This window comes from Ixodes scapularis, unplaced genomic scaffold (genome assembly GCF_016920785.2).
Source record: "Ixodes scapularis isolate PalLabHiFi unplaced genomic scaffold, ASM1692078v2 PGA_scaffold2__306_contigs__length_199485367, whole genome shotgun sequence".
In the NCBI taxonomy this organism is placed as follows: Eukaryota; Metazoa; Arthropoda; class Arachnida; order Ixodida; family Ixodidae; genus Ixodes; species Ixodes scapularis.
In genome coordinates this window covers 93,091,724-93,115,897 of record NW_024609857.1, presented here as the reverse complement: position 1 = coordinate 93,115,897, position 24,174 = coordinate 93,091,724, and the positions used below count along the sequence as shown (strand labels likewise).

The 24,174-nt window shown below is 42.9% G+C and overlaps 2 protein-coding genes across 2 annotated transcripts in view; one reads left to right on the top strand and one right to left on the bottom strand.

The window, feature by feature from the left end:
- LOC8041162 (akirin-2) overlaps positions 1-16,460 on the top strand; it is a 29,272-nt gene extending 12,812 nt beyond the window's left edge. Inside the window, exons 4-5 of the mRNA XM_002414448.5 lie at positions 11,917-11,988; positions 14,400-16,460. Coding sequence (XP_002414493.1) covers positions 11,917-11,988; positions 14,400-14,410 — 83 coding nt within the window. The 3' untranslated portion in view covers positions 14,411-16,460. The remainder of the gene's footprint in view (positions 1-11,916; positions 11,989-14,399) is intronic.
- An 883-nt stretch (positions 16,461-17,343) lies between these two features.
- LOC115327801 (adrenodoxin-like protein 2, mitochondrial) lies at positions 17,344-24,099 on the bottom strand. Its single transcript, XM_042291954.1, has 4 exons — positions 23,935-24,099; positions 23,672-23,784; positions 23,121-23,253; positions 17,344-17,566 (listed from the first exon to the last, which is right to left on the bottom strand). Exons 1-4 carry the CDS (start codon positions 23,949-23,951, stop codon positions 17,467-17,469), a joined length of 363 nt encoding a protein of 120 aa, XP_042147888.1. The 5' UTR covers positions 23,952-24,099; the 3' UTR covers positions 17,344-17,466.
- Between the last annotated feature and the right edge of the window lie 75 nt (positions 24,100-24,174).

The following is a 24,174-nucleotide window of genomic DNA, read 5'->3' as shown; positions in this document are numbered from 1 at the left end:
TAACTTTGACTGTGATCTTTCGTGGAACACACACGTCTTATATATGCCAACGATTGAGAACTGTTTCTTGCTTGCTTTACCATATAAAAGGATTTCTACCATTGTCACTTAAAAAAAGCATTACGCACGCGTTAGCCTACAGCATACTCAGATACGGCATCACTGTTTTTTTTAACTGTCCTCAGTTCTGGCATCTGAGAGTTGATCGTATTCTAAAAGGAATATTGAAAAGTGTCGCATATAGCAAAGACTTTCTATCCTGTGACAACTTGTTTGCCACTCTCGAGTTACCTTGTTTCCACTCACTATTTCTCCAAACTGTTATCTGGCGACACTTCTGGGGAAGTGAGTTCAAAGTGTCGTCAAGTCCACTTCGTGATATGAGATCTGCTCCGCGTTTTCGAATTCCACGGATAAGGACTCATTATGGTGAAAGTATTCGCTCATTCTATGTCCCAAAAATATTTAATGAAGACCCTGATTCTTTGCTTCTCCTTACTTCAAACAAGACATTAAAGAAATTTCTGAGGAGCTCGATCTCCGACGTGTATAGACAGTGAACTTTACTGCTTTTAACTCTTGTTTCTTTGTCCTTACATATTGCATATTCCCTTGTGTCATTCTTTTTTCTTTTCTTTTTTACTAAAGCACTTATTATTTTTTTTATTTTTTTTTTTGGACACACAACGTGACTAGTGGATGTATTGTGTGAAATTTGCTATTTGTTCCTATGCATTTTGTTTTTTGTGTGAACACACCCTGAGTGAATTTGCCTGACTCGGCAAGATACATTCGTGTCTCCACTTCGATATTTATTGTTGCATTTTTGCGTAATTTCGTGCGCGAAAGTGTGTGCCATCCAGTGCTTTTTTTTTATGACTCATCTTTATGCTACATACAAACACGACTAAAACACCGACTCTGACTTCTCGCCTGTACATTGAATGTGTGTGTGTGTGTGTGTGTGTGTGTGTGTGTGTGTGTGTGTGTGTGTGTGTGTGTGTGTGTGTGTGTGTGTGTGTGTGTGTGTGTGTGTGTGTGTGTGTGTGTGTGTGTGTGTGTGTGTGTGTGTGTGTGTGTGTGTGTGCGTGCGTGTGTGTGTGTGTGTGTGTGTGTGTGTGTGTGTGTGTGTGTGTGTGTTTTCCCCTATGTTCATGGCAATGTGAGTCCGTGCGAATATCCAGTCTGCCACACCAAATGCTGGATCTGGTCCCACAAGCCTCTGCTGCTTTGACCAGACCCGAGACTCAAGTGGTTATATTTGCAATGTTGAATAAAAAATTATTATTATTATTATTATTATTATTATTATGATTATTATTATTATCATATTTCACCAGAAAGCTGAACTATTTAGCATGGTATGCCCGTGACGTTATCACGCTATAGGCTGGTGGTCATTCTGATTCCTTCTTGCTGAGAAAGTTGAATTCGACGGTGCAAAAGGCACGCTGCGGGAGGTGCAAGCTCAGTGAAAGCAAAGTATTTGAAAGGCTAGTATTATTATTCTTAGTGCATCGTCGTGAGGAACGGCGCCAGCGTCTGGCACGAAAAAAACATGCTTTTTGGCAAGAGCGCTTTTCCAATCAAAGTAGTTTCCGGGGTCACACTTTTTGGTCTGCGCCAAAGATGCAGGAAAGAGGAACCTTTACAACACAGTAGGTATGTTTCTAAACCCCCCCCCCCCCCCCCCCCCCCGGCCCCACACGCAGACGCACTTCTTTATACAGCGGTGCTGTTAAGGGCTAGTCATGCGTTACCGCCATCTATAAATGGCGACGGCAACCAGACAGCCGGCTTGCCAGTTGTTTGGTTGCCACCGTCGCTCATAAATGGCGGCAACCCCTCCAGCCTTTCCAGTCTGGCTTGCCGACTTGCGGCCGGCCATTACTTCATTCCCACCATAGTACAGCATTTCTGGCCTTCCTTCTTCACCAGAGTGGAAAGGCTGAAAGTATTCCTGAGGAATTGCCTCCTTCGTTTGTGTCTGTTAATTCGACAATTTTATTTGACACTTGTTAACCGCAACCTTTCATTGCTGCTTTTATTTTGCACCCCGTGAAGTTTAAAGGGGTCATGAAACGATATCGGGTTGGAATGTGCAAGACTTTTCCGAGGCGTACTGGGGGGGTCCCTTGGTCCAAGTGTACTCCAACAGGGCGCCACTGATTCAGAAGCTTCTTTGTCGCGGTGAAATTGCGAGGATTGAACGAGACTATTTCTTTTAGTCTTGCCTTCTCAAAGATTTATGTTGTAATTGTGGGATCAAAACCACCCGCCTGTCGACAGTCGAGCGCGACTCATGGATTGGGCAGGAGAACTGTGTGAGCACCGTATGCATCGGCTCGTAACAATCAATGCCTCGGCGGACACTTGGGTAGTGGCTCGTGTCCAACCTCTGTGGCGATGAGAATAGTCGAACTCTAACAATACCTGGAGCTCCAGCACGCGTTTTCCTCCTTTAAATCTCCAGCGCGGGGGTATGATTAACGTTGGCGGCATAAGATAGGCACCAAACCACGTGGCCGCTTCTGGCTCCGAGTTGAGGGGATGAACGATGCTCATATTTCTCTAATTTTTTCGGCGACTACCATTGCCTAGAAAAAAGAGCGAAGCCAAGTTCAATCAGTTAGTAACGTTAGGGACTGATCCTGAGTAGTATTTAGTAATGTATAGAAATATGTTATAGCTCATTTAAACAAAATACAGAGGGGTCGAAACTTGGGCAATAACTTGAGAACGACGCTCGTGTGAGACTTACAGCGACTGCCAACGTTCGGCTGTTCCTCTCACGTCACTAAAATATCTTCTTTTTTTAGGTATTCCTTCCGTACACACGTGTAGTTCTATGTAACGTCATATTAATAGGTCGCATTTATAGTCATTTCAAAACTTCTATTCTCAGGGACATCTTTCGGATATATCTCAGCAACAACGAAAAAATTTTTCAATGCCTCAATAATGTAAAATTGGTCTTGCAACATTTTTTTTTGTACTTTCAATAAATAGTGTTAAGAAATAACCCGTGACGTCGACAGGTTGCGGAAACATCCATTAGTTTTCCCCTAATATAACAGATGCAGAAAAAATAAAGGACAGGGACAGCAGTCGATATCTCCTCAACTCGCAATTTGAACAAGCGGCCACGTGATCTGACCCTAATTATATACCGCCAGTGTTCATCACAGTCATGCCCTAGGCTGCAAGGGTTTGCAAAGCAAAAGCTTGGGCTGAGCTTCAGATATTGTTAGTGTTGGGCTATTGATTATCATATCTAATTGACATGAGCCGTTACCTGAATGTTTGGCCATGCTGATTGTCATGAACCCGAGCACTCGACTAGGGGTTATGAAAATCGCTTACGTCGCGGTGTCACGTGACTCTCGGTGCGAAATCGTGATGTCATACTACGTCATGCTCTCAACAAGGTTAATACACCTAGTGACTTCCTCAAATTAAACCGATTTAACGCAGTGAGTTACGTGATGTCACGAGGCCACGTGACATTACTTGACAACATGTATTGACACCATGACGTCACGTGACAACTTGACACATGGTTAATCATAGTGCCAACAAAGGTGCCATGAAAACCCACAATTTATCATACGTTGCAATTATGTATATGACGATTCGATCAACAGATAGAAATACAGCCGCCAATGGTTTATTCCCATATGTTCATTTTGTGATACTAGCAAAGAAGAAAAAAATATTACCTTGAACCGTTTTGAACCGGTTACCGTTATATTTTTTTTCGGTTCGGTTCCGGTTCAGTTCCAAGATGGCGGCGAAGATTTCGGTTCGGTTCAGTTCCGGTTCGGCTAAAAATAGCAGTTCTGTTCCGGTTTTCGGTTCGGTTCGGTTCCTGTTCGACACCCTGGTCATGACACACTCTAAGTGCGCTAAAGAAGATACCAGAAAAAAACTAGAGAAACTGCATTGTAACGGGGTTTTCTCGCCGTGACTGAACGTTGTCATCATCACCATTCTTAGTTCCCGGCTTCGTGTATTCACAACTATATTAAAATTTCTTCGCATTCTCACATACATTGTGCTTAGTATCCTCTGTCACAACTATTACATATTGTCAGCATTAGGTTTATCATTCTCATTAGTCTTTTGCATTGCGCAAATGTGCCAAAGTTCTCACACACTTTGATTCATGCCTGGTGCGTTTTCTTGGCTGCAATTATTGCGTGATGTTGTAATTAGCTAAATGTGAAATTTCAAATTGAAATAATTTTTTTAGATACTTGCTTTAACATTCATTTGTGCGTCTAAATGCTTATCTAGGTTTATTTATTTAGTTCTTCCTCTTCTAAAATTTGTCTTTCTTTTCCTTGCCCTCAAGCCTGTGATAGATCCCTAATTTGGCTCCTTAGCCAGAAAGTTTGGAGACCTCTGCTCTAAAGTGTAGCTCATTTAGTGGCTCTTGTGTACAAACAAATCAGTATGCAAGCTGTTGGTGGGGTAGGTGCTTCCATTGCACAAGCTTTCATTCAATGGGGTCATTCCTTCGAGTGGATTGTTGGTGCCGCGCTCGGGCACACCTCATATTGAAACCCTTGAACCAGTGATTTCTGAAAACGGTGAATGAAGCGTGTGGGGACTTATTGGTGAGCCCAGGCTTACTTTTTGGGCTCCGAGCATCTTGATACTGCTTGCGTGTCTTTGGCATGCTTCAGATAAAAGGTTTGGAGAAGAGAAAGTTTGTGGCTTTGAAGACGCAAATTGCTGCGAGATTGGTTGTGTCAGAGATCTACTCCGCCTTGGAGATATTCCCGGAATCATAGCGTTTAGCCAAAAATAACTTGTTAAGCATTCTGCATAAAACCTGCAACATCTTAGGTTGCTCAAGGGTTACAAACAGCATTAAAGATTGGAGATAGATGCAAAAGAAAACAGAGCATTGATACGGGCAACTCTCTAGGTCATAGCCAATTCTCTCATGACTGATGTCTGGGTAATGGTGCTGTTAGCTAAAATGGTAAACCAGTTTAGGCAAATGTGTGTTAGCTAGCATAATCTTGTTGTTTTTGCCACAGGGTTATGCTCTAAGTAATTCAGTGAAGTTTTTGAATTTTTTTAGTAATACTTAGGGCTCCCTGTTTTGGGGGTTTATCTGTTTTTATAATTGGTGTGTTTTTTTCGGCAAGTGTCGGGCAAGAAATCTGAGTTTATTGGGGCTAATGTATTAAAATGATTGCATATCTATAAATTAGCAACCCCTTCCAGGGGCCACGGAACTTACACCCGTGACCCAAATATTTGGAAACTGCTATCCTGGTACCAACAACAGGAGGAGGTGGGGGCCTGGGGCAACAGACATTCCCAAAGAAAAGGCAACATCAAGGACAGATAGTACAGGTTGTGTTTAGGGTCAGAAAAACAATGCTGCAGATTTCTTTTCCCAAATCCGGAAATTTCGCTATTCAAGGGCAGCTCCAATTATGGGTTTTTCGGTTTTCCTCCGATTACGAGAAAACCACTTTGGGGGTTATTTATCTGGGTGTATCTGTATTTTCCAAAAACACGGAAGCCTAGTAATAACTTGCCAGGCTGTGGCACCTTGGTGTCATTTGTTCCATTCTCCTGTCTGATGACAACAGCCAGCTGTTCCGGTGACATGAGGATATGGGTCGGGTCAATGTGCAGAAAAAGAAACATGTTTGGGTGTCTTGTTAAGCATAGTATGTTGTAGGATTAACCTACAAGACAGAAACTTCAGATGTCAATCCTAATGGGGTTCAGTTCTTCCCGAAAGTTTGAATAAATTTGACGGAACGGTTCAAAAGTTGACCCTCCCATGCCATGTCCCCCTTTAGCATTTACTCAAACCGCCGGTCAGGAAGAGCCATGCAATGCGGCCCTGTATAAGGGAAGCAAATGAAAAAAAGCCTCTACAGGAGCAGACACACATGTTGCCGTGATGTGTTTGATGAAAGCAGCTTTTTATCAACGGGTAACGAATAAAAAAAGGGATCAACAGGCCCTTTTTTTTTCAGTGTGCTACCGCATGAGCGAGCACTGCTGGCCCAATGTCTCACTCGCAACGTCTCTAAACTTGCAACACAATCCTTTTGTTTTTGTTTTTAGTATTGAGTATTGTGAAAATGCACGATGCACTAAAAGTGTATATTCAATATCGATAGACCGATACTTTCATTTCTGGCAGGCAATGCCTAATACCGATACACAAAATTTATCGAAAGATAGTATCAAAGATGCGTGTATCTTCAATACTGCCCACGAGTGGACAAGACACGCCGACAATCGAGTGACCCGATGACGTCGCATGGCAGCGGAGGTACCTGCGCAACGTCACACGTCACGGGCAAGATGGACAGCAGACTTTCTACATGGGCGAGACGTGGGTAGGGGCAGGGCACACTGTCTCAACGGTGAGAGTTGACACGGCCTTGGCCTCATCCCATCGAGTCTTCAAACGTGGTCTCGCGGCAGGCGCCAACGCCCAATCATTACGCACGTCGGCAGTGAGGACAGCTTGTTCGGTGGCTGCCGGGATGTTTTTTTGGGGTTGAAGAGAGGCGATCAGCACGGGAAAATGGGCGGCACCCGCTCCGAGAACTGGTTCAATCAAGTTCTGGAGAAACTACTGACTGGGAGTGTTGTCATTGTGCACGATACTCCTTACCGTCCCGAGTGGCAAGAAGCAGTGCCAAGGACAGGTTTCCACAGGGAAGCCATCCAGCAGCGGCTGATGACTAAAGGAATTCTATGGGACATCAAGATGACCAAGAAACGGGCAACTCTTCAACAGTGTGGCACCAATCAAGCCACAATTTGTGAAGTACCGGCTGCACCGTGTTCCGGCTTCCACCCTACCACTGACTTTAATCCTACTAAACTCTTTTAGGCGCAGATTAAGAACAGTTTTGCAGCCAGAAACGCAACTTTCAAGATCGCCAGTGTGGAGTCTTTACAAAGAAGCTGGCAAGGTCACTGCCGAAAACTGGAGCACTGCTGCGAGGCATATTGTGTACATGGAAGGGAAGTTCAAACAAGGCAGTGCCTCAAGTGCCCCCATCCAGCCCGTTGTCATTGTACTGGGTGAAGATGGCACTTCTGCCAAGGGCGATCTGTCCGGTGTTTAGCCCCCCGGCAAAGCATGACGTCAACATTAACCCCATGCCTACCAATAATGAGCGCCACTCGTGCCGCCTCTTATGGAGCGGAGACCGGCCAGGAGTGTCACTTGTGTTTCGGTTTTGGCACTTTTTTAACGCTCTCTGTTGCAGATGGAGAAACGACCCCTGTTTCTTCATTTACCTTGTGTTGTTTGCTCGTTCGTTCTGCTGTTTGAGAGTAAGTGAACGCTCCACTTAACCAAGGAAAAAAGTTCAATCACTTGTAAGCGTTCTTGCTAAAACGACATGGCTTTGGCGCGCAGTTCCGCTTTAGCCGAGGAGGAGACACAAAACCTTATTTTTGAACGTCATTAATGCTCAAGCACATGAGACGAGGAATCCCTCAGCCTTTCCTATTTTTTCAGAATAAGATGATACTTTGATGGACAGTGACAGGAGTGACGAAAACTGTGCGAATCCTGCTAGCATTCAATCAACTTCGGTGTCTGCACGTCAGTGGTTCTCAGATCAGAAGTCCTGATTTAGAGCGAGATATCACTCCTGGAAGTCGAGGAAATGTTTTGTCTTATTTTAATGCAGATTTTGAAATTTCCGCATGTCTCAAGCAAGTTGCTGGCGATCATCTCCCACTTTGCTGGGTCTTCCAAACCATTTTTGCTGTGCACCTCCCATATGAGTGCAATGTCGTCCTGTATTCAGGGGTGGTCCAGTTGTGCCATTTTGATAAATTCCCGCTTGCCTGCGCATTGCTGTGCCCAAAGGGAATAATTACGCCAAACTGCGCCAAGGCAAACAAATCTGCAAACAAATTGATTTTTAGAAAAGTTTTTGTTTTCGCCTTGCAACTGCGGGAATCCACTGGGGTTTGGGCATCACAATCCAATCCAGGTTTCCGGCTCCACGGCATTGTTTCACAGGGTTCACACCAATTTTACCGATATTCCTAACGCACCGCAGTTTCAACAGTTTTAGTTGCATTTCGAAGCGCACTACTGAAGATTAGCAAGCACAAGTAATTCTTTTTTCTTTTTTTTTTCCGCATGCTCATGTTCAGAAGCGTGACACTGTTTTATACTAATGTGGTCGCACATGGTTCCCATTTCGTTAGCATGCTCAGTCGGGACTGCTTGGTTACGAATTGTTGTCTTTCATGTCAAATGATCTGAATCCTTGATGGTACAATTCGTTAAAATGTCTATACATTAGGGAAAACCCAGAATGTATTTATTGATTATTTGCTTGTTTCACGTGATAAGACTTTGTATAGTTCTAATTTACCTCTCTTTCTAGAGCAGAGGTCTCGAAACCCTGGCCCGCGGACGTGCTCTGTTCGACCCGCAGATGGCCGCGGTCTTTCCAGTGATGCCCAGCTCCCGGCCGGGCATCACTGGAAAGACCGCAGGAGAGGAGGCCCTCTCCAGCGTTCGCTCTGCAAAAGTGGAAAGAGGAGGGAGGAGCTTCCACTTTATTCTTAACCTTTCACCAACTATAGTACGGCATAACCGCTAAATTTGGGTTTTTAATGGGCATCATGTAACTGATCGCATGAATGCATGCCGGTATCACTAATAGGGAACTGCACCGAACTGCTCCAAACTTGCGTATGTGCCGCTCCAAAGCTGCTTCATAACGAGATTTTTTTCTGCTCCGAAAATTGCTCCAAACTCAAAGCTGGCTGGACCACCACTGTGTATTGAAAATTCTCACGAGGATGCCGCCGACTTTGTGCTCACGACTAAGGCCCCTGTATACGGAAAGGTAGCGCAATTCCTCCTCTCCCTGCGTTTTCCTCCTTTCCATCGATGGCAATCCTCTTCACCCTCTGTCCGCACCACGCCCCCCGCCGCCATGTCTGACCAGAGCCCACAAGGCGCGCGCTTGTGTGCCGGGCATAACCAGGTGCCGGGCCGTACATGTAATTGCATAGAGCAGACTAGATCTCTTTGTTGTTTTTTTTCCGGATATGAAGACAGTGTTGTTTTTTAACCCGAAGAATCTCGCGTTCATGCACCTTTATTGGAGTTATAAAGCACAGGAAGACGTCTCTATTGACAAATATAATAGCGCAAGCAGAGTTAGAATCGCTCGGGCGTGAAGACAAGCTTTCGACAATTCCGCTAAACACAAACGATTAAAAAGAATTTTAAAAATGTAGTCGAGTATTTTGGGACATTGGCATGCACTGCAAAAATATATTTCGTTTACCCGTTTATTGCAGCAAAAGCTGAGAGCAGGCACACAATAGAATGCACCTCTCCCTGCGTGTAAATAGAGTTTCGTGGGCAAGGACTGCGTTGCTAGCGGAAGCTCGTGCCGTCGCTTTGAGCATGAATTGGGCACGCGCCCGCAAGGCTCGCAATCCTTAGCGCACGCTCTTCTACAACTTTTTAGTTTCTTGAACGAAGTGAATTTGGAGAATCGGCATCGCTCGAGTAAAGGCCCGTTCACACTCTTGCGACTGCTTGCGACCTCTTAAACCTGGGTTCCTTAAAACTTCTTAAACCAGAGAACACACTGGCGCCATCTATTGGGAAGCAGTGTAAACTCGGCGGTCCGGCATATTTTTTTTTTTATTTCTCGCGCAATATCCTTTCTTTTTTGGCTCGAAAAACTTTTGTCAATGCTATAAACGAGCCTTTCTATGGGTATTACGCACATTTGACCTCGGAAATCCCGCAAAACCTTCGCTTTTGTGAAATGCAGTTCTAGGGTCACCGCATAGATGGCGCCACAATGTCAGTGTGTTCCCTCATTCTAGACACATTTAAGAAGTTGTAAGAGATCTCGTCTCTCTCAGTCGTACTCGGTCGCAAGAGTGTGAACGGGCCTTTAGGCAAATAAATGACACCACTAAGCGTGTAGAAGAGGACTTTTCGGTAATTTTGAGCATCACCGATCGTTTTGTCAATCCAGCAGATTGGTTTACTTCATACACATTTTATAAGCGTCGAATACTACCTGGAACTGTGAACAACGCGCGGAGGAATATGCGACGTCTGCTGTTTACGTGCCTCGTGCATAAAACTTCCCGTCAAATAATCAAATACACTCACTTGTATCCCCCTCCGTAAATGAAAAATAGCGCGTGCTCGGTTGCTTTGCCAGCACGTTTCTCATTTATCACATATATTAGTGTTTTGAGGTTCTCACGCGCAAGGTACACCCTTGAGTTCACTCTCAAAGCGTATAAGATTTGCCGCACACTCGGGGGCGTACCTTACTGCGTGAGTTACAAAATGAGGGCAGAGAGATCCTTCAGCAAAGCCTTCTAAATACAAGAGCAATTTTTTTTATTGTCAATAATTGGTGTATTATTAATCGCAAAAGACAAATCACATACAAAGATGAAGACTAGAAAATATTGCTACAAGGCAAAATATCGCACATTCGGAAGAGGTCGGTGTGAAAAAATGGAAGAATCTGCATATGGCTTGAGTTTCTTGAGGCCAGTCTTTGCCAAGATCACTGGCACAAACTTATCATTCGTGAAGTGATCCTGAAAAATAAATGCAGCATCGCATATTTTTAGTTGCCATTTGTAAAGCACCGACCGCGGAAATATGTTGTACAAACACAATCGCGAGGTGCTCGATCGTTGGTGACTCTCCTTCCACTGATGCAATATGCTCATGGTAACACTACAACCCTCTTTATTTTAGTGGCACCCTAGTATCTCACGCATCGTTCTCAACTCGGCAGACTCAATGCAATCGAGCTAAGAGTGAGCGAGGTCAGTTTCTATGATCAAATACTCGCGAAAAGACGTGTCAAAGTCCTTCGTGCCGGTAATATAGTTCCGTGTTTGTCTCGTCTCATGATCGTACTAGGCGATCTTCATCGGCGAGACCAAAAGAGACAGGTAATACGATTCAGAGTTTAACAATGACTTACCTCTCAGTCTTCCTCGGAGGCACTCGAAAGTTCCAAAAAATGGCATATTCTAAAATAATGCACACAAGGTGCAAAATGTGGTTAGCGTTCTGTGCATACGCGATGGCGGCGACTGTTGGGGGAGGCGGGGCATACCCCAGCAGCGGTGTCACCGCACTGACATTGCTGCTGGGTTATGCCAAGGGATCTGCGTTTGCGGTTTTTATTTTTCTAAAATTCGGCATACTTTTTTAGGTTGTTATTTTGATATGATATTTTTGGTTTTTATCGGTGAATATGTATACAAATACAAGTTAACTGTTTTTTATCGGTGAATATGTATTGACGAAATATGTGCTCTTTCTATGCCTGCTTGTCCAAAATGTAGTACATTAGGCACATAATTGTTTTATCTGTTGCTGTCTTTTTAATTTTACTTAAAGGGAAGATGGGACACTTCTACATTTGAGGAAAAACACTTGAATTGCGTTCATTTGGCCTTTAGATTAACAGATATCAAAATTGTATTTCAATGCGACGCGCCGGAGAGCCCAAATTTCATCCACAAGACATGCCCCAACTCCCCCTCAACATTGTCAACCGGTGAAGCCACCACACCACTTGGCGCTCAATACCACTCAAATACTCACCTTTCTCGGTTAAAACTGAAAACCCCGAACCCTAGTTATGCCCCGTCTTTCCTGAGCGAAAATATCCGCTCAGAAAGGGGTGTGTCTCGACCTTTCATTATGTTCTTATTAAGGAAATCGTCGTTGTGTGATAGCAATTTTTTCACTTTTAGGATGCTTGGGGCGTGTAGAATCAGTTAGGACCAAGAACAGACGATTGCAAAATCCTCTTTAGTGCCCCTTTAAATATTCAACATTTGATACGAGCATTGTTACTAAAGATCACTCTTTCTTTTCTCTTACAGAGCAGTACGACACATTTGTCAAGTTTACGTACGACCAAATTCAGAAGCGGTTTGAGGGTGCCACTCCAAGCTGTAAGTTTCCTTTTTTTTTTTTTTTTTTACCTATTTAATATTTTTTGGCACTATAAAGGTTTTTTTTTTTTTTTTTTATCTCTCGAACTTGCAAAATAATTTCGAAATATGTATTTCCAGCTGTTTTGTTCTCAAATGCCAGTCCTGTGGCGCACCCGTAGGAATATGAGTGCTAATTTTTTATTTGTTGCATTTGCCTTCCTGGCTGCCTGGCTGTTACGCCCAAACATATCCATCTGACTGAACCACATGACCCATTCAGCCACTGCTGGCCTCTTCGTTTTGCTCCCCTCTTTCTCACCCCTTCGTGCATCGGCGCTACACTTCTTGCCTGTTCTTGTCCAGACACGCGTGACTTTGAACTAGGCTTGGAAGGGATTGTGGCTTTCGCAACAGCTTGTTCATCCTTGAGTCTTTTTCTGCACCGGCACTTCTGCCGTGCTCTCTGTGGTTTCATTTCACGTGGGGTAGAGAGTTTGAATTTGTGCACTGTGCCATCGAGTGCAACATTTAATTTGGAAATTGATTTATAATCGCGACCAAAAAATGTATGTATACAATTTATCAAAATTTCTGATCGGGCTAACCTTGATGGTGCCCCACTTGCGCATTGAGCCCCACCACTTTTCACCGTGTTTCACATTGTTCTTCTCCGTTCTTCGCCCCCTGCACTACTAACAGCGGCTAACGCGGGGAAGTGCTAGACTTAGCCCTGTGGGCCCAGAAATTTTGATCTGTTGTATAGGTTCACTTTCTTTAGTTGCAATTTTAGATTGATCCCTAGTTTAAAACGGCAGTTCTGAAAATAAGCCTACCTGTATTTATTCGAAGTCCATACGTAATAAATTGCTAGCTCTTACATTTTTAAGGATTATGTTGTTTTTTTATTGCAGCCTCCAACTTTTATTTATGAGGTTCTGCTGTAGTCTACAAATCCTGAAGCACATGCAACTTCTAGCCAACTTTGTACCACAGGGTCACGAAGATGCTTCATTTTTTGCAGCCTCGATTCTGAAGGGCCTTCCGTGTATGTTCTATTGTTACCTCAGGACTAGCCCTTATAGATTGGCCGCAGAATTTTTTTATTTTAACTGAAGCACGCCCATAAATGTCTGCCGGTGGCAAATATGAAATCTGTTCAAACCAAGACAGCTGTTTCTGGAAGCTGCATTTTGAGGACAGCTGTTGGTCAACAACGGATGAATTGGTTGAATCTCATGAATGAATGAAGCACAACTTCCCTTTCTCATGGCAAAGACATTCGCTTGAAAACACTTCTAGTTTTGTCATCATGTGGTGCAAAAAGCTACAAAAAACGGAAGAAAATTAAGTAGTTTTCAGTACCATATTTTCCAATGTATCAGACACACTTTTTTTTTCAAATATTTTCGGCGGTGCGTCTTATAGCCTTTTCTATACGGGGAAGTCCTGGCACGTCGCGAGAAGAGACTGCCCCCTTAAATGGGAAAGGAGGTGGGGGGAATCGGGAGCGAAGGGGAGATTGATTGCTAGCGCCACACAAGAGCGAGCGGCCAAACGCAGAAACACTTTTTCTTTTCCCTCTTTTCTTTTCGGTATCGTGGAGAGAAGTTCAACATCAACCCTTTCCCGTTCCCTCCGCTACGGTCCTTAAACACGAAACCGACGGTCGCGGCCGTCGGTTTCGTTAGTCATAACTGCATGGTTCTTCCGCGGCACAATACGATGGTCTGACAACGACGCACTCCACTGGCACGCCGACAACTCCGCCGACGCCACCGGCATGGTGCAATGTTGCCCCTGCCCTTTCGAATCGCCACAGCCGTTGCTCCCGGAGTACGAAAACGACGGTGATGAACACACGAAAACAAACGTGGTTCGGGGAGCGGCCGGTCATGACCGAATCGCTCGCACACTACCTCTGCCCTTTCTGCTCTGCGCTACCATATTGGTCACCGCTCCATGCGCTCCTCCTCTTTTTCCTGCGGCCGCATGCCCTATGGCTCCGTCGTCGATGTGCCAGGCTTTCTCCGTATAGAGGAGGTTATGGTCTTATACACAGGTGCATCTTATATTCTAATTTTTACTTCGAAACTTGCGAAAAGTGGGAGGTGCGTCTTATACACCGGAAAATGCGATACCTGAATTTTGACAAGTATTTGGACTTTTATTTGAAAGTGTGTAGAAAATACTGCCTTGATTGACTTCTATGGTTGGAAGTCGTAAATATATTGTTGTTGCTTTTGCTCTTTTCTTTTATAATCACAGTTTCTTGCCTGCCCAAGACAATTTGTCGAAATACGCCGGTGTTTGAAAAATAAACACCAAAAAACATTGGCAGATTTTTTTCATAAACACTGGAGATTCTGTGGTTCTATTGCTGTGGCAGTCTCATTAATTGTTAGTGCTCATTGCAATTTTCTTTTTTCTAGATTTGTCATAACATGATGGGCATCTGCAAACAAGCAAGGAACTTTGAGGGTTTGTGCTAGAAAGAAGAAACCCATGGTGGGGAAGGACACAAGACCAACACTTAGACTCGGCAAGCAAGCCAGATCCTGTGGGGTGCGGGGACGGGGGGAATGAGCTCAGTGGTGTCTTCGGAGTTTTTTTTTTTCTTCTCCCTTTCCCTCGTCTTCTTTTTGGCACAAGTCTTTATGGAACTGGTGTGCATCCATTCCCCGAAAGTGCAAGAGAAGGACTCGCGGCGGATCATCTACAGAGGAAGAAGTGTGTATGCCTTTGTGCTTTGGGTCTCCTTTTTTTTTTTTTACCGTCTTGCCATCTCGCCATAGAAGACCTGTGATCTAGCAAACAAAGGTGTGCGAATGTTATGCAAAGGTTGGAAGTCAGTTTGAAAGTGGAGCGAGAGAAAATTTTGTATGCCGAGTATGGTTAGTCACCGTTTACTTTTCAGGAGGGGGATGACTGAGGAACGGAGCCGCCGCAACTCTCGTTTGTCTTTTATTTTTAGGATACTTTCTCTGTGGCGAGAATTTGTGCGTGCATGCAAGTTAGCGAGGGTACAAGGAAAAGAAAGGTTATAAAATATTCTGGGTGAGAGCTGTAGTTCAACTGGGGGGTGGGATTGTAAAGACCCGCGGGTACCGAGAGGACCGCATGCTCTGGCTATATTACTTGCATTGAGGGGGAGGTGGAATGCTGGACCTCGAGCAGAGCCAGCTAGTATTTGGAAGGAATAAAAACAAATTGGCTTAGTGTACAGATGTATAATATATATGCACTACAGGGTGTGTGTGCCTCTTGTATCTTCCCGTGCGTTGTGTCCCTCTTGCGGCTTGCCCATCTGACAACCGCCTGTGTACATAGGCCAACGCAAGTCTTCAGCATGGCACCCTCTTCTTTTTCCTTTTTTTTTTTCCTCATAAGTAATTTTGAAGGAGAGAATATTTTGATTTCTAAGACGCCCAAAACATCAAGTGCTCTGGTGGTCGGAATTCTACAAGTGCGAAAGTTCCTTTCTTTTTTTTTTTTTGTTTCGAGATAGGAATGGCTTCAGGTTGTGCTGCCTATGCTTTGGCCACACTTTGGAACACCTGCAACAGCGAATTAACTGGTGTAGGCCTGTGACACTTACACAGCCGTGTTTTTTTTTTTTTTTTGTAGCTTTGCAGTAATAAAAACTTGTTATGGAAAGAGTGCATTATGCTATGGCATTGTCTGCTGCTATGCTTATTGGAATGCATGCCTGATGTGTGTTGTGCTTGAGGATAGTGAAGTGGTATTGCAGGGTTGGAAAGGAGCTTAGAATGCCTTCTGGCTTTTGCATAAGCGTGGCTTTGGGTGTCGTCTGAGCTTGTCAATCACAGTGCAACATGCACTTTGTCCAATTGGTTTATTGGGGACTGCTTTTGGGTGCGGAGTTTGACTAATTTTTAGTAATGCTTCAAATGCAACGCTTCTGTGTTGATCGCAGTTCATCAACTCGTCGATCATTATGCATGTGAAAAACTGCTCACGTAAGCTGCATGTTGTATATCACAGTTGCACTGAGGAAGCCTGGCTTAAGATGGTGTGTGCAAGTGCTTGGCACACTGCGTATTTTCCAGCATAAAGCTGGTAGTGTACAGGTGCTGCTGTTAGTAGCAAACTTTCTGCCATTGCTGCCACAATTCATGCATGAATGAGTGTTGGGGAGTATGTTTCATGGCCTGAAACTGAGGATGCTAGTTTATCTTTTCAAAACTGATTTGAAGTACCAGTGTCCTATATTTTTGCCATTGCATTAATATGGATCTTGCATTGTTTACGGAAAAAAAGTGATAACATTAATTATGAAAGATATTAAGCGAGTTTATTGACTTTTCCAGGAGAATTTAGACCAGGAGGCACTACATAGCCTGTGGTCTGCTTTGTTATGTTGACTTGGTTTTTGTGGAAATTAGTTCTAAAAGTTTACAATTTTTTGGCATGACTTGTTTGCATTGCCATTGTAATTTGGCCATTATTAGAATAAAGGCACTCTCTCAGTACCACATTGTGTGCTTTTGCAATTTTTCTGATAGCGGTACACCACTGCTAGTGAAAAGCCCACATTTTGCCGAGAATGTGTTATATGGAGGTTTTGTGGAAAAGGCTTTTGACTTGTTGACTCTGGTAAGCAGGGGTGGTCAAACTTCTGGGTCTTGATTGGACGCAGTTGTCTTAAAGGGAAGCTGAAGTCTCCCTTTTCTTGGAATTCGTGCAACGATACGGTTTCGAGTTATGCACACTAGGAAGAGGGCTGTATCAATGCATGCCTCTGTAAGATGGGGACAATCTATGTTCGAAGGATCTCCCCATTAAATTTAATTATCTCCAAATTAAATTATTTAAAATATGCCACACCTCTTTTATTGAGGCTCTTCAGTTAAAGTGCCTCTTCCACTGGTCCATCTGGTCACCCCTGGTCTATACTCAGGTTCTGAAACTTTCCCTAGTGAAGGTAGAGTTCCTGAAACCAGAACAGGTCACATTAAGAATAGAGCTCTGCATGGGTGTGCATGCCTAATATGAAAATATTGCTGTGCTTATTTTCAGTCTAATTGTGTAGCATTTGTATTATCGAGGATTGTTTTGCCAGACGTGCGTTTATTTGTTCATTCACACACCTATATCATTTAGAGGGTGTTATTGTCTGCTGCATAATTCCCTCTTATTAATTTGACTAAAAAGGGGCAAAACATGCCTATTTTGTAACAAAAGGTAGCTGGAGCACTGAGGTCTCAAGTTTTCATATATTTTAAAGGGTGTGAAAACTTTGTTTACTCTGGAAAATTTTCAGTACGGGTAGTTTGTTATTGTAGCAGCTGTAGCAGTATCATGGCTATGAACTTGTCTTTTACCTAACACGCTTGGAAAATTAAAAACAGGATGTGAGGGTTATACAAAAATAACTATTTATTAATAGGAGAATCAACCTAACACTTGAACAGTGTAGCACATAAACAAAGTTTCCTTCTGTCATTCTTTCGACAAGCTCTTATGTCCTAGAGGTTGTCATGTATCGGTTCCTCTGGCGTCGTTCACACCTGCAGGAACTTTGACTTCCATTCCGCTCAGGTCCTTAGTGAGATACACCTGGCAGCCCAGTCTAGACCTGAAAACAAAAACAAAAATATTTGGAAGCTAAAAGACAAGTCAGTAGTGCAAAATATACAGCCAGGTATAGAAGTTTAGTTGACAAGTTGTCTGGTACCAAATGTTTCCAAGACTAACAATCCCATGGGCAGTTTCATTGGGGTCAAGCTTGTCAACTAAATGTCAAAGCAGCGCTTATGTCCTATCACTTTGCAGCGGGGCCTATTCAAGTCTTGCTTTTTCTTTTATGGCCACTCTTGCTAGCCTAAGCCTATGTGTAATATCAAGGATTGATTCCACAATCAAACCAAAAAGGTGGGAAAATGTGCTCTCTTAGCATCTCTTGTCAGTTACATTTCGCAAATTTTGCTGCTTTACTCTTAGATAAGGCATGTGCACAGCAAGATGTCAGAATAGCAGACGTCGTTCGCCTGGGATTTTACACCATGCCGCCCACTATTAGCATTTATGGGGATCATGAGGTACGTTCAGGGCTGGGCTGCATAGGGGGGGGGGGGGGGGGGGGGGGGGGGGGGGGGTGTTGGATGTTGCCTCTGGGTAATATGGGTCTTGGTGCATGATGGTTAAAAGGAAGCTGAAAAGGTTAACTGCTGGGTGTGACGTCATACCCAGAGGTTTCAGCTGCCTTGCATGTGCTGCTTGTGAGGGAACGCATGCAGCGCTTTTGACTGCTCCACTGATCACTAGAGGACTGGATGGCGCATTGAGCAGCGGCTTGTCCCGGAGGTGAGTGCTTGACAGAATTTCCAACCCTTTCGAGTGTTGGTTCAAACTGCCCAGGGCACCGGATTTGCTTTTGCTATCTCAAGAGAGCCTGCTTGTTGCTCAATAACAGCTCATGCAGGCCCGAGAAATCTTCTGGGAAGCCATTTGATGTGTGATAATTTCGAGATTCTGTTGATTAAGTGTGCATGCCCCATGTCCAAATGCCTCATTCTCGGGATTGAATGTTGCGCCCAGCAGACACTCGACTTCCGGGATAAGCATCAAGCTTCCGGTGGCTTCACTTGAGCCCGGCTTGGAGCACGGCTAAGCACCACCCAGCCCCTCTAGTCCCATAGAGATCATACATATTCCTATGGTAGAGATCAGTGGGCTGCACAGGTATGATCTCTATGAGCTTGGATAAGGCTTGCAGAAAGTGGAAAAATGTTGACATCTCTCCCTAATGCATCATGATTCCCTCCTCGCACCGAACGCGACAGGAAGGAGGGGTTTCAGCGCTATTTTGAAAATGCTATTGTGGCTACTTGGTGCATCAATTTGAAACATAATTTTGGAGGCCAAATAAAGACGGTTTAAGCGTTTTTTTACAAATACAAAACTGCTGCAGTTTCCGTTTAATTTTTCTTTATGTCCAGCTATGCGTGCATGTACAAAGATTACCCAGTTTAAACTAAAACCCCATCCTGCCCCGCTTGTGTTAGCGAAGTTTAACATGACCACTAGTCTTCAGACTGACGGGCAGCCTTTTTTTTTCTGTAGGGTGGGTCAAAGCTGCAAGTGGGCGACATAATACATAGGTACCATACTGCTTTATACTGTGGCACAAAACAATGTTGAAACAGAATGTCAAGTCTGCTTCACTTGAGCTTCTCTTGGTGTAATATTGTGACCACTGTTTAAAGCTGATATTGAGTACAAACTTCTGATAACTCGTTGCAAGTATGCTTCATATGGGACAAGATAAGGTTGTTACCTTCCATTCAACCCAGGGGTTAAGTCGCCTTCCTATGGCAGATTATACTTCTGCTTCATTAAATTGGGGAATGTAAAGTGCCTAATATCTTTATCTCTTTTTCTTTTGCCTTTTCCATGGCAATCTGGTACAAAATATCCGGGTTCCTTAGTTGTGTTGTCCCTTTTACTGTCAATTCTGAGCAGGTCAGGCCAGGCGGATACTCCAGAAATTATCTGCACATAAGGAAATCTGTGTTGAATGTCCTCTTCTGTTGCTACAGTTTTGTGATCTGTGATCGACGTGTTTGCTGCATACACATATCGGTCACTGTGCAGTATAAAAGTCGCTGGTTCCATTTCTAGCAAAGGTGCTCTTGGACATCTAGGCAGTGTTGGGTAAATTACATCTAAAGAGTACTTGAAGTACAAAGTAAATTGTAGGTTATGTACTCTAAGTAAACTAGAAAGTACACTGCATGCAACATACTTGAAGGAAAGAAAGTAAAGGGAGCTCCAGAGAAAGGAACAGTGTTTTTCAGCCTGGGTAAATAAACTGCATCGCAGAAAGCTCGAACTCTGAGATGTGAAGCTAGTAGTTTGAGAAGATGACATTGCCTGGATTAAAAGATAATCGAGAAAAACAAAATTTCTACGAGCTGACGTCCACCTAAGCCTAACATCGTCAAAACAAGAAATGATATTGTGAATGCTCGTTGGATTTATATCAGCGAAAGACTTGTCATAAAGAAAGAATATAGTTTTCTTTCTTATTGACAAGATTGCTCAACTGAAATAGACGCCACAGACGCCCACAATGTCATTTCTCGTTTTGATGATATTAGGCTCAGGTGAACGTCTGCTCGATCATAGAGAAATTTCTTTTTTCTTGATTATATTTTGATCCAGGTAACGTCATGTTCTCAAACTTTTGCATTATATCCCAACCGCTATCGTCACATTCTCACGGAGCTTGAGCTTTTGCGATGCTTAGATTATTTACCCGGGCCGAAAAACACGGTTCTCTTTTCTTTGGCATTTGCGAGAAAACCAAACCACACCGCAAAACGAATTACACATTGTGGAGAGCTGAAGCTCCATCAGGATTTAGCCCCAGCCGTTTGAGCAACATGCCAAAGTTTCAGCACCAACCATTATTCAAAAGTTATAAGTGATTTTCTGAAATTTTCAATAAAAAGATGGGGCCCATTTTTGCCCGTTTTTTAGTTTCTGGCACCATAGACCTTTATGTATTCAAGGAATCCCGGAGGAAAGCTCACCACAAAACCAATACATGCTAAAAAAAGCTCACCAATTTTTTTTCTTCTTTTCATAGGGTGGCTGTCAGATCATGCGTAACATACATAAATTTATTATCATTAAAATTTGTCAGTTTTGTAAAAATAAAATGTCCTTTTTTGTAATATTTGTTAAGCTTATTAGGTATATTGCTCCCAATTAAATTAGTAATTGTGAGTGAGTGTTTTCTGGGGTTTACTCGTTTTCACCTCAAGAACTGTAGTAAAAAAAAGTATGGCTTTTCGTGGAGCATTACTAATTTCCCGTTTTATGCTGAGAACTGAGATCTATGCAGGTGCATTTTAGACTAGTATATGTTACCTTACCAAGACATACACGTTTCAAATGCCAAAAGCATCGCTTCTGCCTTCAACAACCAAATCTTGTAAAATCTACTTCGCCCGGCGTATGAACATTGAGCAGAACTTCCTTTTTTCTTGAATTGAAAACGGGTATAGGCAACAAAAGCCTAACTGAAAACTTTATGACCTTGAAAAACAGGAAAAAGTTCAAAAACTTAATAATGTCTGCCTAAAACCTAAAAAGTAAAACTGTAAATGCTGAAAATCTTAAAGTGCATGTGCAACAATGTGGTGCCTTAAATTGTGTTTGAAGCTTTCATTGATCTTTAAAAACAGGATAGAACGGTCAGTAGGATATCGAGGTTTCTTTCTTTCATGAACATGCACGTTTTCTAGCCGTTCGTGCTGGTTTTTCCACATGTTGCCTTTGTGTGATAGTGCCCTTCTGCGGCAAACCACTCATGACCTGCAGAGCTGTACAGTGTCACTCATGACCTATATAAGAATTAGTCTTCTGTAAAGTAGCGAATTGGGCAAGTTGGTAAACATTATATATGATGAAAACGGCTCAAACAATGAAGACGGAGTGAAGACAACAAACACGACAGGACAAAGCTGTTCTCAAAACTAAAGTTTTATTAGGGAAAAAAACAGAGAGAAAACAGCGCAGCCAACTCTGATTATATCAATAAGCACCTACTCATCTATCAAGCACCACAATCTTCGGAGTTGAAATGGTTCACACACCGCAATATTAGCTTGCAAAAAAACAAACCTTTTTATCTGACAGAGCTACCAACGGCGCACTGTCAAACTGTCAATACATTGTTGTTTCTACGGATGTCCCATGTTCTGATCTTATACTTGTGGCATCATTAATAGACAGAATGGGTGATTGCTAATTTCTGAGGAATTAGTAAATATGCCCAACAAACTTCAAGAATATTACAAGAAAGAGGACAATTATTTTTAATAAAATGACTAATTCCAACTATGTTAAACAGACACGTGTGATACAGAATCTGCTAAGCTAAGAAAAATTTAAGAATTCAATGAGCTTTTCTCTGCATCTGCCGGTGTGGCGAGCTTTTCTCCAGTGAGCTTTACTCCAGTAAGCTTTTCTCCGATGAGCTGTTTTCCGGTGAGCTTTTCTCCACCACTTGTAGTCCAGAGCTTTGTCGGCCGCCATTTTTCCATTAAAATTTTCAGAAAATCGCTTATAACTTTTGAATAAGACTGTGCTGAAACTTTGGCATCTTGCTCGAACGGTTGGGGCTACATTCTGATGGAGTTTGAGCTCTCCACAATGTCCAGTTTATTTTTGCGGTGCGAAAAACAGGGTTCGGTTTTCTTTTGGATGACCAGTACTATAAATACAATGTACTTTCAAAGCAAAGTACAAGTATTTTTTAACACAATCTTTCATGATTCTTTTTCATTCACCTTTACAGTATTTTTTTTAAACATCTAAAACTCAAAGGACAAGGACAGAACAGACATACAGACAGGACAAGTGCTTACTGTAAAGACACAGGTATTTGAGTTTATCAGGTGCTGGTACCACCTGTATGTCATAGAGGCTATCCGTTTCAAGTTGTGAGAGATTTCATTTCCTTTCAAGTTGCGAGATTTTACCACACTTACCCAACAGTCAATTTTTTTTTCCTAACTGGTACGCATTGCTTTAGGGATAATCGGGAATGCATTCATTCTTCTTGGAAATGGCAACCAAGGGCAGTATTGTTTTCATTTTCCCTTGATCCATGATCCACTATATTTGTGTTATTTTGGCTATGCAAACATATATCTCTATAATGAAACTCTCAGAACAATAAGTGTGCAAAAATAATAGTTCAATGGGTTGTTTTTGCGTGACATTAATGTACTGTTTTATAAGATGTGAAAGTCACCACTTTTATTGCTCTTGCAATTTTAGAAGTGTCGCTAATGACTACGGCTGGAGCTGGAAATCTATTTTACCAGCCAGATTCCAGGCTGTTTCCACCCAGAAATGGACAAACTGCTTGCTGGAAATTAGATTTTTCCTCATCTAGCTGGGAAACTTCCAGGTAGATCATGCACTTCCAAGCTGGAATTTCTGATTTCCAGCATGAGCAGCATCCATTTCCAGCTGCAAACAGGATTTTTAGCTGCTGCTGTATAATTTAGCCGAAAATGCGGCTGGAAATCTTCATTTCCAGCTGGAAGCTGCAGCCTATTTTCATGTGGGAGTCTCACTAATGAATTTGTGTAAAAACTTTCAACTGTACTAACGTGTCGGAGAGTCCGTAGGCAAGGTCCAGCATGTCCAGTTCCTCATCCGTTGGTGTCTCCTTTAACCTTCTGTAATCTTCGGGCTTGAAGATGAGGTGACACGTTGAGCATGCCAAGGTCCCCTCGCATGCACCTGTTTAATAAAAAGATACAAGCACAAATTCACATTATATATGTACCACAGGTGCAGGCAAAGCAGTAGAGGTTTGAAAAGGTGCGTTGTCTACGACACGTTCCTGGAATATGTCTCTTCTGCTCTCGAAACATGCAGCGGAGGTGCGGATGGCTAAACTTCTGAATATCTTTTTTTTTTTTTTTTTCGATCAGTGATTTTGAATTTTAAACATACTTTTTGACCGGATGTGTCAATTACAGCTAGAAAAAAAGCCACGTTTGATCAGAGACTCATTAATTATATATGATCTCAAAGTTGGTCCCAACTGGCATCTTTAATTGTTAAATCATAGCAACACAATTTTAGCTTTTTTTTTTTTTAACAGGTGTGAGACTAGCGATAGAAAGAAAGTTAAGAAGAGTAGGTTAGGGCTTACCAAAGCCATCAATGTCCAGGTTATTGTTTACAACTACGTCCAGAAGGTTGTCGCCTGCTTTTCCCGTGGCTGTATATTTTGTGCCATTCTCCAGTACAAAGGTAATCTCAAAACTGAAAGGAAAGGAGGCCGTCAGTTATTGACACGAGGCAATGCCAAATGCTAAAGGTGGATCGGTAGTACTTGGGCTCATTCACATCCTAAATAAGCTGACTTCCAAGCGTATATATCTCTCGGAGTATGTGTACAGAGAATGAACAAACCAGACGAGGAAAGACATGAGCGCCGATTGCTAAAGAGCCTGGCTCAAGGCCTTGATTAGAACGTGGCCTGGCCTGCATTTTTAGTAGAGGCTGTATCCTCTTATGCACAAACATATGTATGTAACTACACATGAAAACTCGGAGAAAAGAAAAAGAACTATACGACTAATAGTTATCTGAAAAACGATTGTCACCAAAACCCACCCATACGCGCATATGTTCCCCAACTTTTAAAAATTA